The sequence below is a fragment of the Homarus americanus genome, unplaced genomic scaffold (assembly GCF_018991925.1).
Source record: "Homarus americanus isolate GMGI-L3 unplaced genomic scaffold, GMGI_Hamer_2.0 scaffold23617, whole genome shotgun sequence".
Classification (NCBI taxonomy): Eukaryota; Metazoa; Arthropoda; class Malacostraca; order Decapoda; family Nephropidae; genus Homarus; species Homarus americanus.
Window position 1 is genome coordinate 4440587 of NW_024720711.1, and position 17534 is coordinate 4458120.

Below are 17534 nucleotides of genomic sequence, written 5' to 3' on the forward strand. Positions count from 1 at the left end.
TAATATTTCCCAACACGTGTTTTCTGAAGCTCACAAAATGCAGATCACTTGCTGGGGAATTGGAGTCTCTCCCATAATGCCAGCCAGGCTTGATGTGATGTCTTATTTGGGTTGGAAATTTGAAAATTTGTGTTTTCTCTGACCATTAAATTTGATTGTTAGGCACAATAACTGAAGCACTTTTATGGCCTTTAGATGTGTCATAATCTTTTAATATGCGAACAACTTCTCAGTCCTTGATACTGTATATTGTCTCACTTCCTGTAGACTTGCGACTCAAGTTTGTGACGCTGCTGATGTTCGTCGTGTTGTGCGTTACCATCACCATCACCATCTTGAAGTTTGGTGTTGGAGTTCTCGAGGATAACTTCGTGGCTGAGCTGTCCACGCATTATGACTCCTCCGCACAATTCATGGCATTCTATGGTCTTCTTAACCTTTATCTCTACACGATGGCTTATGTTTATTCTCCATCAGAGAGAGCTTTACTGGGTGAGTATGGCACATTTTTGTAGTAAAGGTTTAAAGTAATTTTTCAGTAACATAATCATGGGTGACTTAGAATCCAGGGGCTACTTTGAAAATTTTGATCTTTCAAAATTCATTTTGATTTTCATGAAAGAAATACTAATAAAAGGTGTGAGTGACATCAGTAGCTCATACACAGTAGTAATGCATCTTTGTTAACAGTGTAAGTCTTATATGAAGCACAAAAGATGTTTTTCACAGTGAATGTTATGATCATTTTCAGCTGAACAATCCAAAATTTGAATCAAAATGAGATTATTTCAGTTCACACATCTTTGGGTGTTTCAGATTCAAACGGGGGTTTGTTTAAAAGTTGATTGACTACTTGACGAAGTATAATGCCATCTTTTTGAAGGACTGCCAGTCATAAAGTATTGTGTGAAATGGGTAGCGTGAATATGTTTGTTTGTTTGGTAGCTAACGTAGAGGACATAGGTTCACACGTATGAACATCAGTTGACAAAGTAGTTAGGAGGAAGAAAATACCAAAGGTGAGATTAATTTTTATGAAGAAAATATACATTGGATATTAACTTTAATAACACTGACTTTTTATTAAAGTTAACGAGTTTTCTTGACTGGGTGACATGATCAGTGCTGGAGAAAAAGCTATACATGTACTGTACTTTGTAAACTTAGAGAAGGTATTTGACAGGTTAACATTGTTATGTTATTACTGCACTTCAACAACTAAGGTCTTTAAGCATGAACAATTAAAAATAATGAGAGATAGAAATGTCTCTTGATTTTGTACATACTGTACATATACAGTATGTGCAGGATATTAGCAAAATAACTAATAAAAATTTCTTGTTTCATTAAAATTGAGAGAGACACTCTCTTACCCTTCTCTTCGCTGGATTTAGCACTTACTTTAGGCATGGTAACAGATATATACATGCACAAATGCTGGAAGAAACAAAAGTAAACCTGGGAGACCACAACAATGTGTGGCGAGGTGCGGCAGGAAAAAGATTGATCATGCCAAAACAATGATGCGTTAGCGCAGGGGTTTTCAAGCTGGGGTTTGCGAATACCCAGGGGTACACAGGAGGGTTAATGTAATACCATTCTATATTCAGTATCTCAGTAATGGGGGTATGGGTCAATGGTCTGATAACTCAGGGGGTACCTGGTGAGAAAAAGTTTGAGAACCCTTGATCTAGCAGAAGGCTCTGCTGATGGAAAAGCAAATACCAACATAAATTTGTTCCACGAAAAGGAATTCCTTTATAAGGAATGATTAATGTACAGACGTACAAAATCTATAGAACCATATTATTGTGACATGCTAAAATAACCTCTGTGATGCTTGATAATGTGTTCCACAATGCAGCAGACAGATGTGAGATTTGCAGAGACTGATGGTACTCACATTGAATCTTAGACCTAAGTTTGATATCAAAAGTGTAATTGATTGTGTTACAGTAATACAGTTAAATCTTGAATTACCATTTATTTTATTCTTTTTTTTCAACCAAATACCTGTAGATAGGAATTTTTGGACCACAATATTTGATAATGTTACCCTTCATGCTGGAGGCTGGCCAGTTATAGGGCCACCTGAATTTGTTTAGATGTAGAAGGTGTTGCCAACACAACAACCACACCCTAAATTAACAACCTGTATGACCCAGTGTCAAGGGAAGACCAATAAGACTGGACAACATGCCAATTACACTGGCCAACCATTACCCCAGAATACAATCTGCAGGCATCGAACCTGGGACCATTTGCTTGCGAGGCGAGCATGCTGACCATTACACCACAGATCTAGTACATTATTGTACTGGTGACTGCATCTCCTCAAGGGTTAGCTTTTGGTATATGAATCACAAGATGATTTGTGGTGATTATTTTTATTGTGTAGTTGGTAGTACTGTAGTACAGTATGCATGAAATATCCAATCTAAACTTGATTTAAAAATGGGATTTCAGCATCAGTCTTTAATTTATTGTCTTCTTTTTCAAAATGACTTCTGACTAATTACTTGGAAGACACTAGGCATTCATAATATACGTACAGTATTTATTGATGATAATCCCTACTATTTCAGAAACGCACATAATAAAGGATAATCCAGCATTTAGTATGGTGAATGACTCAGACGAGGATGTGATATACGGTTCAGATGATGACACCAGGAGGCCCTTAAATAGAGGCAGTAATGACAACGATGAAAGTGATTAAGGAAAGTTGAAGGTAGTGTAAATTGTCCTCATTTGATATAAGAGAGTGAGCGAGTGAGGAGCAGGAGGCACACAGTACTGTACAGTACAATATTGCATCAGGTCATAAAACATCCAGCAAGAGATGGATAGTTTGGGGAATATTTCTCAGCCATATAGCTACATATATGTTGGATATAGCTGTTTATTTATGGAAAAGTTTAAATATTTTAATGAAAAACTAAAAAATACTAAAAAGCAAAGTATTTTAATGGAACAGACTGGTAATCAATAAAGATTTAACAGATTTCTTATTTGAATTTACATACTGTGTTTGTTTTGTGAATTTCAAACTCTAGTTGTGGGTAAATTGACCTTTTGATTGGTTTCATGGTTACCCTGGCCTTTTATTTTTTTTGCTAAGTATTTTCTTGTACATAAAATATTGTTAAATCTTTCAAAATACAGTAATCAAATTTTCCCTTACAATACAGTATTGAGATTTCATGAATGGCAGAGTTTTAGTGTTTGCTCTGTTGCAAAGTGTGTCACAATGATGATCACTGATCAGCCATGGTAAAGGTTGACACCACTGTGTTCGGTCTTATGATACCGGAGGATTTTACACGACGAAGAACTGAATACAGTATATGTGCTCTTCTGTGCCCAATTCTCTGCCAGGTCTTTACATGACTGAAACGTATGTATGTGTGCAATATTATACCCAATCTGTTTGGGTTTCTATTAGACCTTAAGAGTATCTGTGTATTACTGTGTCCAGTCTTTTGATGCTTAGCCTGATGATTTTGGTAAATAAGATACAGTATCTCATTTTAGATCTAAATGATTATTTTTTACTCATCAGGTGATTGTCATGTGTCTTATTTTATACTTTTTATGCAGGTGAACTTGTTCATTTGTGTTAATGTCTATGCCGATAGTTGTGTGTGTCATGATGATATGTCTCTATTTGTTAAGTAAATGATATTAATATTGTTGTAAAAATATTAAATATAATACTTCACGAGAAAAGTAAGCTCCTTTACAGCAATTTGTGGCTTCCCACTGAAATAGATTTATAATTCATTTATATGTATGCTATAGCTACTAATGAAGTTTTAATGGTTGTTAAATTTGGGAAATAAAGTACAGGAAATCATTCAGTAACTGTCAGTACTTACATGGTGTACACCCTGGCACCAGTGAGATCATAAATAGGAAAGTCTGCAAATGATTCTCCTGTGTCTGAATGTCCCAAGGAAATCTTTGATTGTGAAGGTATTTGCTTGATTAGGCTTGAAAATAGATCTTCTTAATATTTTACCTGAATGAGTGATGGCAAATCTGTGAATAGATTAGGCAGGTTCTTATACTTACTTACTTGACTACCTACTCCCTGACAGGTAAAGTCTTGTATCTATCTTTTTCTGTTGACAGCTAAGTTAGGGGAGCAGTTGCACTTAAGGATATTTGTGAGGGATTCTGTTTATATGTGACAAGGTCCTTAATCTTTCTCTTCTACCCTTTCAGTTCCTTCTTACAATGACAGAAAATATGAAAGACCCATTTTTTAAGGCTCAATGCCCCAGGGGATATCTCTGGTTATGTACTGTATTACCTTGGAACTCTGGTACTATTAGAACTGGGAAGACTAAATTTATATATTCTTCAGTTTTCTGAACAAAGTTACTGGTACTGTACTTCCCTGTGTCCTCCCGTAATTTGAAACCAAGAAGTGTCTCTGTGATGAGGTTTCTGAGGTAAATTGGTGTACAGTTTAGTGATGCAAATCTATTACCGGTAGGCAGAATTTATCTACTAGAATTACAAGCCGTATTTGTTATTACAAAGAAAAAACGGGTCACAGTTCATAAAGAGTAACTCAGTGTTCCCATATTAGGTTTTCTTTTATTGTGTAACTCCCTTGGTTCTTTAATTGTTTATGCCTTTCTGTATTAAAGGGAACTTTAAATTCTTATTGCCTTTGGATTTTTTGTTGTAATACCGTATATGATAGCAAACAAAGAAAAGTCATTGCCAGAGGTTGGCTTACTCCACTATATTTTTGCAAATAAATTGTGAAAGTTCGTTAAGTATATATTCAGTACTGTTGTACTGGTTTATTTGTTAAAACAGTAATTGATAATAATCACTTTGTTGAGTAGTTTACTTTACTGGTGTGTAAATAATGTACAGAATATACAAATTCCCTAGGGAATTAAATATGGATTCCCTTAGTTAATGTATATAGATTAATGTCATTCAACAATAGACAAATCCATTAAGTTTAGAGCAATTGAGTTAACTCACTCTGGGGAGAAGCGAGAAGCCGATTGTTTTGTTTACAAATGCTGACATTAGTTCAGGGCGATCAGGCAACTACAGAGTGATCTGTGCCCAGGGTTCTAGTCATAGGTATGTGTGGTGTTTCTATATAAAAGCAAGAGTGAAATAGCAGTTTATATAAACTCAACAACTCAATTGTGCTATTACACTGTATTTTAAATACACTGTATACAGTACTTTGAGTTCTTGCTATTAATCTTAGGTGCTTAATACTTGTAGTTGGTTTACATTGTATGAGTTCACAAAGTTCTGCCATCAACAGACCCAGAAAACAATTTTTTATATGAAGAGGACAGCCAGTGGAATGATCAGAGTAATGTGTTGCCTGTGGTCTGTCAGTGTTCAGTTATGCTATTTTTTATTATTGTTTCAAATCCTCCAATTTTCTGAGACTCCCAAATACTGTAGCCGATTCTCCGATTTCCAAGGTTCTACTGTATACATATTCTGCGTGAGGGTCATGATGTGCTATGTACATTGTACATGTTCTTTTTATATCCACATTATAATGTAAAACAGGCCATAGGGACAGCTCTCTTGTTACTGTCTGTGTATTCTGTCTCTTATTTTTCCTTGGCTCCCACATGCCTAGGTTGGATCCAGGTAACAAATGGTCAGGGAGAGTAATGCACGAAAATTGTAGAAAGTAATAGGACATGAGACTTTAAGTAATAATGTGGCTGTTTAGTTCAGTAGTTATGCACCACTTGCTAATATTCCAGACATTTTACTTTTAACCTTCAACTTTGACCTTTAACATTGACTTACATTTAGTGTTCTATACATTATGTAATGATGATTTATACTGTATTGAGTTGACATTTCATCAGAATCTGTCATAACAGATATCGACAAGAGTAAGTTATGGGACACTTAAGACAAGCAGGCAGACACCCAGATGGATGAATTGGCTCATACCATAATATATATTTTTTTATCTCTCTTCAAAAAGTGAAAAAGGAGGAAGTGATTGTTATCTTCAATAGACATTTTTACATATGCAAAATATGACTGTTGTATGGTTGTAAGTACAACACATTTTCATATTTACAGTACAGTACTGTATTCACCATTGTTATGGCTACTTGACATCCCAGCCTATTCTAGTGGGAGAACCATCCATTGGATGACAAGCAGTTTAGAATTTGTGTCATCTATAAATGTCTATATCTGTTGTGGCACAGTTACCTAGGATATACAACTGTATTGCTCAACAGGTTAAATAATGGGTATTGTTAGCAGCTTTAATCCTTTGTACAGTATGTGATATTTTGAAAGTGAAGGCAGGTAGTAGAAAGTTTGAAAGCTCTCCCTGGGAAATGTTGTGCTGTGGGAAGTATAATTTCTCATGTACATAGATGTTAATATAAAGACGCCATCAAGAAAACTCTTATTCATATTCATTACTGTGCCCCTTGGATCTTATTTCTTTAACATTTTGTCTCTGTGGCATGTGAAGATCTCAGATCACTCTGTTAACCACTAGAACCTGTGACATTTGAGGATCATGATACTTCATCCACCTTTCTCTGTGGCATTTGTGGAGCACGGATCTTGCCGCTTGAACTACCTGCTTCCCAACAGTGCATTGTAACAGACCATCTGGAATGGTCTTCTATCAATCCTCAGATAAAGCATAATTTTAGCTTTTCATAAGGCTAAAGAGACATCATAGTAGTATACCGTAGTTGTGTATCATACATTGCATTTTTATATCGACTTTGGTAACACAATGTCTCATACATTGTTAATGTACTCATATAAATATATTTTAAAGATACTTACTAGCAGGTACAACCTGTCATCTCTTATTTTTTCACAGATTTTTATACAGTAGAATCCACAAGTTCACATTTCTTGGAACCAACATGGTGGCAATGTTAACAACTTGTTGAAGTTATGATCAGGTTATAACATAGGCTCCTAGACCCTGGGACCACAAACCCAATATGACAGGTACTGTACCAACATGTCACACACATGTGTAAAACCCAAATTATCATGTACATAAAAACTTTACACCATGAATACAATATTTAGTGCTGTATACTATTGACTCCAAGAGTCCACTTTAACCACAATGAGACTGGAATTGGCCATAAATAGAAAAAGAATAATTCATGTACCGTTCTGTGTAGAGTAAATCATAATTACCGTGTATAAAGCCAGTGTCTTTTCACTCAAGTGGGAATTGTTGTAAGCCTCATGAACAACATGTTTGTGTGTCACTTGGAAAGGAAGGTACATACATGGTTTTGTAGGAGGTGGGGGAGAGAGAGAGAGAGGGAGGTCTGTAGACTCATATGGAGGACCAATACAGTTGTGGTACACAGCTGACTCCCAGTACAGTACATGGGACTATAGGTACTATATGAAGTTCTGTGAAAATTTACTGTAAGCCTTAACTGAAGTGTAGACTCATACCTTCAAGTGTTAGCCCAGTGCTGCTGCTTGCATAAAAAGACAGAGCCGACAGGTCTTTTAACTAGGATTTTACACATCTGCTGATTTCAAGACCTGGCAGAGGCATCTGCTCAGAAACTTCATTTACTTACTCTTGTGGCTTTTGAATTTTTAATACATTATTATTTGGGGGGGGGATCATTAGTTGAAAGGAACTAAGCCAGGATGTCATCTTTCTATGAGTGAACTAGTGGTATTCTACTGTCCCATTAGTTCTTTTGTGTGTTTGTATAAGTTGTCCAAACTCTCAAAGATTTAGAGAGCATTCTGTTTAAAAATTATATTTAGTCCTAACATTGAATAACCTACAGTACAGTTGTGTGTTTAGCTCTTTAAGGAAATGGATGTAATTGTCATTATGTTTGATGTAACATTTATTAAGAAATGTGAGAGGTTTTTAATACAACATGGTTGTGTGTGTTGGTGGTTTGACAGAGATTAGCAGCAGAGCTTTGCTTTGTCGGAAAATAGATCTCACATTAATAATTCAAATCTTCATGTTAGTTACCGTATGTGGCTTCAGAAATTTTTTAATGACATTACATAAGAAAATAGTTTATAATTTACAACTAGAATTATCTTCAGAGAATTTAATTAAAGATGTGATAATGTGTTCCCATTCCTTTTTATTATTATTATTATACTGTATTATTATTATTATTATTATTATTATTATTATTATTATTATTATTATTATTATTATACATGGAGAGTGTACACAACTATAATATCAAAACTTCTGTTAAACCAGTCAGCCTTCAAATCGCTTACATGTATGAAAACTTTGCTTGATTAATGTCATGATTGGGAGGATTACTTCAGGAAGCTGTCCGTGCCATCAAAGTTTTTTTTTTATTAATTGCCAAAGATGTACAAAAGAATGTATTTAAGTTGGTTGTTTATTATGTGTGATGACAAGACATGTTGTTGTGTGTTTGTGTCTGTATCATATGTAAAGTAGTGAAGCAAAACAATGTACCTACAATCTTCCCAGAACATTTCGTCCACCACACATCTCCAGAGGTTTACTGTCAAATGGATCTCATCCTGATAAGGTGTAGCCGAACCATTAAGATTTGTACCCTTTAGACCTGGGACTCCAATTCAGATAGTCAAGTTAGGTTAAAGTTTTTTAGGGCTTGGGTTTATTTGACCAGTCACCTCTCGAGACACTAGTACTGTATTCTACTGAAATCCCAATGGGAATACTTGGTAATATTTGCTGAAGAATTGTGCTCTATGGTAACTGTAACTATTTACTTTTTTTTCAGTTTATAAAAAAATACCTAAGACGTTTTTGTGGTCCACATAGATACAGTATACACTATACACTTAGGATTTATTTGCTCTTGAAAATTTTGTGTAGTTTATTCTCTAGTTTGGTCACTCCTATCCATGTCTCTACTGAATTTGTTTAGGTGAATATACAATACAGCACTACCAAAGAGGGATGAGTATAGGAGTGTTTATATACTGTTATAAGTCATAGAAAGTGCAGTATAGAGTATGTACAGATAAAACCCAGGGTTCTTTAATGTTAAATTTGTAAACTCTTAAGTGAAATACTTATATCACAAGTTACAGATAGTTATCAAGTGAATGAAATACCTTGTATACCTGTAAGTCTCAGGAGATGATATTGAAAGTCAGTCCATGTTTAGTGTGATAATTTAATAATATTACCTACTGAAATACAGGATTTTAACAATATTGATAATTATTTTCTACATCGTTGTGTGGAATAAATACAAGTGGTAGATAAGCTGGAGCCATTAGTAGTGGCCAGCAAGTGAGTTGATGCAGAGTAACACACACACTCATGACTGCAACACACCCATTTACTTTAATAATTTCTAATAGAATAATGAAATAAATATAATTAATGCTAATTTTGGCTTTATAGGTATAATAACTTTGAAAATAAACCACAGTCCAAGTTATTTTCTTATCAACTACAGTATTGTACAGTCAGAAACAAAAGTCCTGCCACCTCTTCTGCTGCTCCATGAACCCTGAGATTCAGACTTGTATATCCGAAGTATTTATAGACAGAGTAGTGCATCAGTGCGTACTGCTTTGGGTTCACGAGTCTGAATCTTGGGGTTCGTGGAGCAGCAGAGGAGGCGACTGGACTTTTGTTCATGGCTGTACATTGAAAATAAAGAATCCTACAGTATTATGTATTGGCTATGAAATTATATCTGCCATTCACCACCCAGCTTGTGGCTCCTAACCATAACATACAGTATAATCCTAAATGTGTTATGGTATTAACCAGTCGAGGAAGAAATAGCTGTAAAATACTCACACTTTATTATTCATTCATTCACCTGGTAATTTGGACAGTTTGCAAGATATGTATATGAACTACAGGTATTTTAATTTTTGAGCTTTTGTTGTATGTTACTTGTTCCTAAGTTAAGTTTGACCTTTATCTGGTAGGTCAGTGCATATATCAATCATCTGTAGATTCAACTCCTGTATCTGTTCATTAACCCTTAAAATGGCGGCCATCATTGGTGGAAATTCCATGTTCAATTGCATTCCATTTTTTGTGCATATATTGTACAGTATATCCTTGCTAATGAAAGTCAACAACTATATGCACAATGCATGTAGAGATGATATACAGTCTCTCCCCGACTTACGACATATTTGACTTACGACAACCCTGACAAACGATGGCCCTGTCTCCTCTGCTTCATCCAATTAATGTAGTCTCCATGCTTAATTAAAAAATTATTGAGGCCCTGTGTGCATTCAGCTGACTACATTAAAGGCAAGTGCACAATAACACTTCATTCATTTTTCATTATTGATTACTTTTACTGTATACTGTATTTCATTTTAGAATTTCTATGTATAGTATTATTTTCGCCTTTTCGACTTACGACCTGGTCGTCGGAACGGAATCCAGTCGTAAGTCGAGGAGAGACTATGGAATTTGAATCGCAAATATATTTGATGCTCTATAAACTATGTAAGATGTATTGAGTAACACCAAGTGATATGTCCCAGCATAATGTAGCACTTGAGTTAGTAATGCCCATTCTGCCATTATAATCTAGCTTTAGTCCTGCTTAACCCCTCAATGATTTTATATATATATATATATATATATATATATATATATATATATATATATATATATATATATATATATATATATATATATATATATATATATATATATATATATATATATATATATATATACATACTGTATAAAGGTGAATATGACAAGAATATCATGATTAAGCTGTATATATTTTGTATGGATTACATATCAGTGCTACTCTTTTGACACACATATGCTGTAATATTATATATACTCAATCTATTTGTCAATACTATACATCTATATTTTTTCTTCAGTGTTCTATGATTTTATTGAATGTAAATGTATACATTCACTACAATCTACAATACTGTACGTATATGAAAGATAATCATTCACTTTACAATTAAGATAGATACTGCTTGAGCTCTCACACCCTGGCCACTCGAGAGGGCTGTATGTCATTTGTCTTGCAGTAACCAAAGTGCCATCTGCTATTGTACTAGAAAGACTCTTGCAAACTTTTGGTAGTTGAGCTTATGTGTAAAGGTTATCTTCTGTATTCTGCTGTGTCATGATAAAGGAAAGGAAGCATATAATTATTTACTGAGTTATGAGCAGTGGAGCATAAGATAGTTTCTCATAAGCTCTCCTGTGTTTCATGATAAAGTAAAATACATGATGAGACCACTCAAGGGACTGATGCCTGGAGGTGTGAATAGAGAAGAGGTATTGGTACAATCACATTTCCATTTAAAACAAAAGGCCACAGTACTGAAATGATGTGGAATAAAATTTAATTAAAATTTTATGAAAAATAGGTAGTTCATGTCCACTCGCTCCAAAAAGTATCTTCATGGTGGGGTCTGATGAATTTCAAAGTGAACACCACGACTCCTGTTGTCCCAGTAGGATTGTCAAAATCCTTCATCCATTTGTCATATTGTCTCACACAAAATAGTTTTCGATACTTTTGGAGCTCGCTCAGGAATCAAGAATATGAATTCAATATTTTTACTCATGTTGACAACACGTCCTTTTGACAGTAATCTTCACAAAGTTAACGTTAACACCAATACTGTATGTAGTTATACCGTACAGCAGGTGACTTTACATGTACAGCTCCTCCCCGACTTACGACGGGGTAAGGGACCCAAATCCAGGTCGTAAGTCGAAAATGCTTAAATAATACGTACATAGAAAATCTAAAATGGGTGTCTCTTTTTCTTCTCACCACCACAAAACTCTCACTTTTAAGATTGCAAGCCATTAAAATGAAAATTTTGTCTGTGTACTGATGTTGGGACTCGATAATACGTAATTTGACAAAATTTTGGTACGACTGAGGCAGGTCGTAAGTGCGGGCGGTCGTAAGTCGGGGAGGAGCTGTATTCAGGTTACAGGGTAAAAAGCTGGTTCAGGTGAATCTCTCTTTTTACATTAGTGTTTAACAAATTGTCTTGTACAGGATCCAATGCAGGAACAGATGGTCACACCAATCACACAAACATTATGAGATGCACACACAACATGTGCATAATACAGTAGAGGTCCTGCACAATACATGACAAAGATGAGGTGAGCTCTGTAATGCTGGTAATCTTGAAATGGTTGGATTTCACAGTACTATATGGGCTGCAGAATATAAGTGAATGTATGTAATGGGGATGTAATTACAGTACAGTAAAGTGGTCAGATTATGCGGGTAGTCTGAGTGTACAGGTTGTCAGAATGGCAGTTTTAAGCTGTTAATACTGCTACAATTATTTACCAGCGTGTGTAACTTGCTCCTTACAGTTAACAAGTTTATCTAATGCACGTAGTAGTGATTTAAAATATTTTATAAATTTCTTTCCATTTGTCAAGACAGGGCAGTATAATATTGAGGTATAGTATTGTCACATTATCAGATATTGAGTTGCCACCAATAAATATTAATATGTATATGAAAATATTCCATTAATATCTATAACTGTAGTATTTTGACTACATAAGAGTGTACTTGACCAGTCCTGTGTGTCAGATCACCTGTTGTGAAGATGTTCATTTGATTATGTCATTGTCATATTTTGATGTTAGAGTACTGTATTACCTAAACCTGTTGCTAACAATAATCACTCACAGTGAACATGTGTGATTGTCTAAATGAAAACTTGGAAATTTTGTATGCCTTTGGATTCATGACATAGGTTAGGACTTCTTATTTTTTGACTTTTCGTATCAGCTGATAAGATCATGGTATTATTCAATAGAATGAATTTTATACTGTATACTCATTGTGTCAGTCATATAGCATTATTCATAATAATATTTTTATTGCCAAATTTTATTGAAATATTTTAAGGTTAAATAATCAATTTTCATTTTTTTTTTTTTTTAATTTCCTCAAAAGATGTGTTCATTTATTTATCTAGTCATTGCTATTTGTAATTTCTCTTCCTGTTACCATGTACAGTGCATATAACAAAACATATTTTGAAATTTAGTTTTTTTCTCAAATCCATATTTCTAATTTTAACACATCAGGCTGAAGGCTGTGTACAAATTTTCATCCATTTGCATAACATGCTAAGGCAAGCTGGATATAGGTTCTGCTATGCATATGCTGAGCTATGTAATCAAACACTACATCAAAGAGCAGTCCAGGGTTTATCTGTTTGTCTCTTAAAATACAGCACATTTGGACCTCCTGCTCGGGTAAACTGTATATGTCCACAACCCACAAATCATTTTTTGTTTTGTTTTTTAAGTAAAGTTTGAACAATTCACATTTATTTAGATTTTTTAAATACTGTATCACTGTACAAATAGCACTATGTTTGGGACATATTATATACTGCTATTAGAAAGCCCCAGAATAATTACAATGGAAATTAATTAATCAAAAGTGCACAGATTACATATTCTTGTTGTCTTAGTGTGGGGGTCTCTAGGGCTTTTAATCATTGTGAAAGCCATTTGACTTACTCAGCTAGGATACTTTCTTTGCGTGCACAACCTCGGGGATTGCATTTACCTTTTGCTTCTTAACCATCTCGTGCATCATGACGCAAATCGCATCAAATCATTGGGTAGTACAGTACTCCCTCTTTATCGACGGATTTTTTATCGGCGGTTTCGATTATCGACGGATTATTTAGCCGGGATTTTTATTTTGGCTTTATTTGAACTCCGCGGGCCTTGTTTGTACTTTCGCCGCTAGGCGGCACTAGTGGCGTGACTAGCGCCTACCCGCGGCCCGCCTTCCCTGAACACAAACATCAGCCAAGCCGAGTGGGCAACAGTCTTTGATTTTCAACTTTTGCTGGTGGTTCATCACATGAACTTATATCACTATGCCTCCCAAACGACCTGCTGCTCCCTCTGGATCTACACCTAAGAGGGCAAGACGAGTGCTGACGCTGAATGAGAAGAATGAAGTGCTGAAACAACTCGACAGCGGTATGAGCTATGCAGCTGTTGGCCGCCACTTTGGGCTCAACGAATCCAGTGTGCGTGGAATTAAACGACGTGCAAAGGATCTGAAGCACGCTTTAGCTTCAAGTGCACCAGTGACATCAAAAGTGACAAGCCATGTGCGTGATGATGCCCTCATTAAAATGGAAAAAGCACTGAACATTTGGATAGAGGACCTAAACCGCCGCCGCATACCACTTGACTCGAAATTTATTAGGCAGAAAGCTAAGGAACTTTATGATAGGTTTTCTAAAAGTGATGATCATGGTGTTGGTGATGGTGATGGTGATGATCAGGGTGATGGTGATGGTGACAATTTGAAAAAATTTGCAGCTAGCAAAGGATGGTTTGAGAAATTCAGACATCGTTATGGGCTGCATAATATAAAAGTGACTGGCGAAGCAGCATCAGCAGACACTGTGGCAGGGGAAGCATACCCTGCAGAGTTTGCTAACCACATAGCACAAAAGGGTTATAGGCCGGAACAAGTTTTTAATGCTGATGAGACAGGCCTATGGTGGAAGAAGATGCCACGCCGAACCTACATCTCTAAAGAGGAAAAAAGTGCCCCTGGATTTAAAGTTGCGAAGGACCGAGTGACAGTGATGCTATGTGGGAATGCGGCAGGGCATATGATTAAGCCCATGTTGTTATACACTGCCGCACGACCTCGGGCTCTCAAAAATAAAAACATGAACTTGCTACCAGTTTTCTACAGGAACAACAAGAAAGCGTGGATGACATCTGATTTGTGCGTGGATTGGCTGAAAAACTGCTTTGCTAGAGAGGTGAAAAATTATCTGGATGAACTTGGCATGGAGTTCAAAGTGGTATTATGTCTAGATAATTGCCCTGGCCACTCTGAAGAACTCAAGACTGCCCACCCCAACATTGAGGTGGTTTTCCTGCCAAAAAACACCACCTCCATCATCCAGCCAATGGACCAGGGAGTCATTGTCGTGTTTAAGGCTAAATATGCAGAGAAGACTTTCAGCATGATTCGTGAGTGCCTTGATAAGGATGCTGATGTGACACCCAGAGAAATGTGGAAGAAATTTGATATTGCACAGTGCATAAACTTCATCGCTGAAAGCCACAATGAACTGTCGCAGAACTGTGTCCGATCATGTTGGAAAAAATTGTGGCCTGAAATTGTCCCAACATTCACAGGGTTCCCAACAGCCGAGCCTCAGTTACGCAACATAATAACTATGGCAAATGAAGTTGGAGGTGAAGGGTTCTCTGACCTAACAGCGGCAGAGGTGCAAGAAGAGTTATTGGGAAATGTTGGGGACCCATTTACAAGTGATGAACTAGAACAATTAGTGGAGCTGCAGGATGAAACAGACGATGAAGTGAGTGATGATGAAAATAAGAACTTAACTTTAGATAATCTTGGTGAAGTGATAAGAATGAGTAAGGCCCTCTCTGCTCGTCTCTATGACATTGATCCCTCCCTTGATAGGTCCCTTAAAGCAAAGAGAGCTATTGAAAATGTTATGTTGCCATATATAGAACTGCAGGGGGAAATGAGAAGCAAGAAAGCACAGACCACCATCACCAACTTCTTCAGTCGCCGAGTGCCTGCCATCGCCGAACCTGCCGACACCTCACAACAACAACAAGACGTAGAAGCTGCCGGCACCTCACAACAATAAGACGGAGTACCTGCCCACACCCCTCAAGAAGATGCAGACCTTGACTAATCATACTCATCTGACTGGTCAGGCTTTTAATAAGCCTCAATCATCACACTTGTATATACTGTATATACTGTATTGTTTACTGTAAGGACCGATGTTCACTTCAATAAATTAAATGGTAAGTTTGCTAGTATTTTTGTCCACTTATTATATTATTATTTATACACTATTATTTAAGGTTATGTGTAAAGGAAACGCATTAATGCTTAAAGGTACATTTATTCAACATATGCTAATAATAGTTAGAAAAATTACGCAACCATCACGGTATCGACGGTTTCTTTATCGACGGCCGTTTACAGAACGTAACCCCCGTCGATAAAGAGGGAGTACTGTACAGTAAGTCCTCGCTTAACGTTGTGGTTTTGTTCTTGAAAACTACGACGTTAACGGAATAAATTTTCCCCATAAGAAATAGATAAAATACAGGAGTTCCGGAGTTCCGTTCCCCAGTCTCCCTTTGCCCCATAAAATACGTTACATATATAAATTCAATGGAATTTTATAGAAAATAGTATATATTATACATCCAAAAAGGTAAATAAACTAAATCATTTTGTATTGTACTCCCTGATGAGAGGAGATGGAGCGAGTGTGTGGTGGGTAGTGGAGAGGAGGAGGATGGCTCCACCTCCTGCTCTGACTGGGTAAGAGAGGGTGATGCCCTGTACAAAGTAGTCCCGAATCAGCGGGACGTTGTCCAAATCATAGGTATCTAAAGAGTAGCAATGTTATAACGAAACAACGTTCTTGGGGGCAATGTTAAACTTGGACTTACTGTACTACAGTACAGTATTTCCATTGGTGACGCAAATTGCATCATTAACCTCTTTATGGCGATTGACATAAATTCCCGTCATCCCTTGTCATATGCTAATTGGTAATGTTTATGTCACATTAAACTAGGGTTCCATAGGCTAGGTAAATAATATGTGGAAGTGGTAGCAGACATCGTGGCATCTCTGAAACACACTGCATGATCTTGTAAGGGAAGTTTCCAGAAAGTACCAAAGTGTGGCTGGAGTTCCGCTGTCCATCAGTTTCCTACCGTCAGCTGTGCTGATAGGTCGCGTTTGTCTCTATTTCCTCTCCAGGCACATGCACAGGTAAGGCTCAAGGAGGGCTTGAACCCTTGCCCCTTTGCCCTTTGCCCATTTAGGACACAAAGAACTTAGGGAGGAAAAATCCTCTTATATTATTCCAAAGATAAGTATAAACACCCTGCTATAATATTATATATGGCGTGCTTTTGCGGCTGAGCTTGGATTTTAGTAGACACATGATCGGTTCACATCCTAACCCTGATTGTCCCTGTCCCATTCATGGAGAGAGGGGCCAGTAGGCCCCACTCCTCCCACAGTCGTCATCCGACTTTGGGAGCTGTAACTCGCTCAGTCCAGTTGTGTGATCATAATTATATAGGTAAGATTTTATTCTAAGTTTGGTTAATATATAGGATTAACCAGTGAGTGAGCTATTTTTATTACTGTTTATTTTCATACAATATTTTCATCAGTGATTTCTGATATGACAATCATATATTGTGAAAATTTTTCGCTTCATAGATAATTAGGCGCCTAGGCGCACACTATTTTATCTTGTGGGTGGTAATGAGTCTGCGATCTGCTGAGGGGCTTTTCCCAGCGCAGTTTGTTTTTCAGCATGTCGTGTGAAGGTTGTTGCCGATCTTACATGGACATAATTTGTGAATTTAGAGGGTAAAGACAACGAAACCCTTCAATTGTTTAAATATCACGGCATTGTTCCTTTACATAGAGACTGTTTATTTTCTTACATTATTTTCTTCAGTG

The 17534-nt window shown here is 36.5% G+C and overlaps 1 protein-coding gene across 3 annotated transcripts in view; it reads left to right on the forward strand.

Annotated features, from left to right (window-relative positions):
* The window catches only part of LOC121860754 (transmembrane protein 181-like), a 28400-nt gene extending 21290 nt beyond the window's left edge, over positions 1–7110 (forward strand). For all 3 annotated transcript variants that reach the window (XM_042358100.1, XM_042358099.1, XM_042358101.1), the window contains 2 exons: positions 268–492; positions 2586–7110. In XM_042358100.1, coding sequence (XP_042214034.1) covers positions 268–492; positions 2586–2719 — 359 coding nt within the window. In that variant the 3' untranslated portion in view covers positions 2720–7110. The remainder of the gene's footprint in view (positions 1–267; positions 493–2585) is intronic.
* The last annotated feature ends 10424 nt before the right edge of the window (positions 7111–17534 follow it).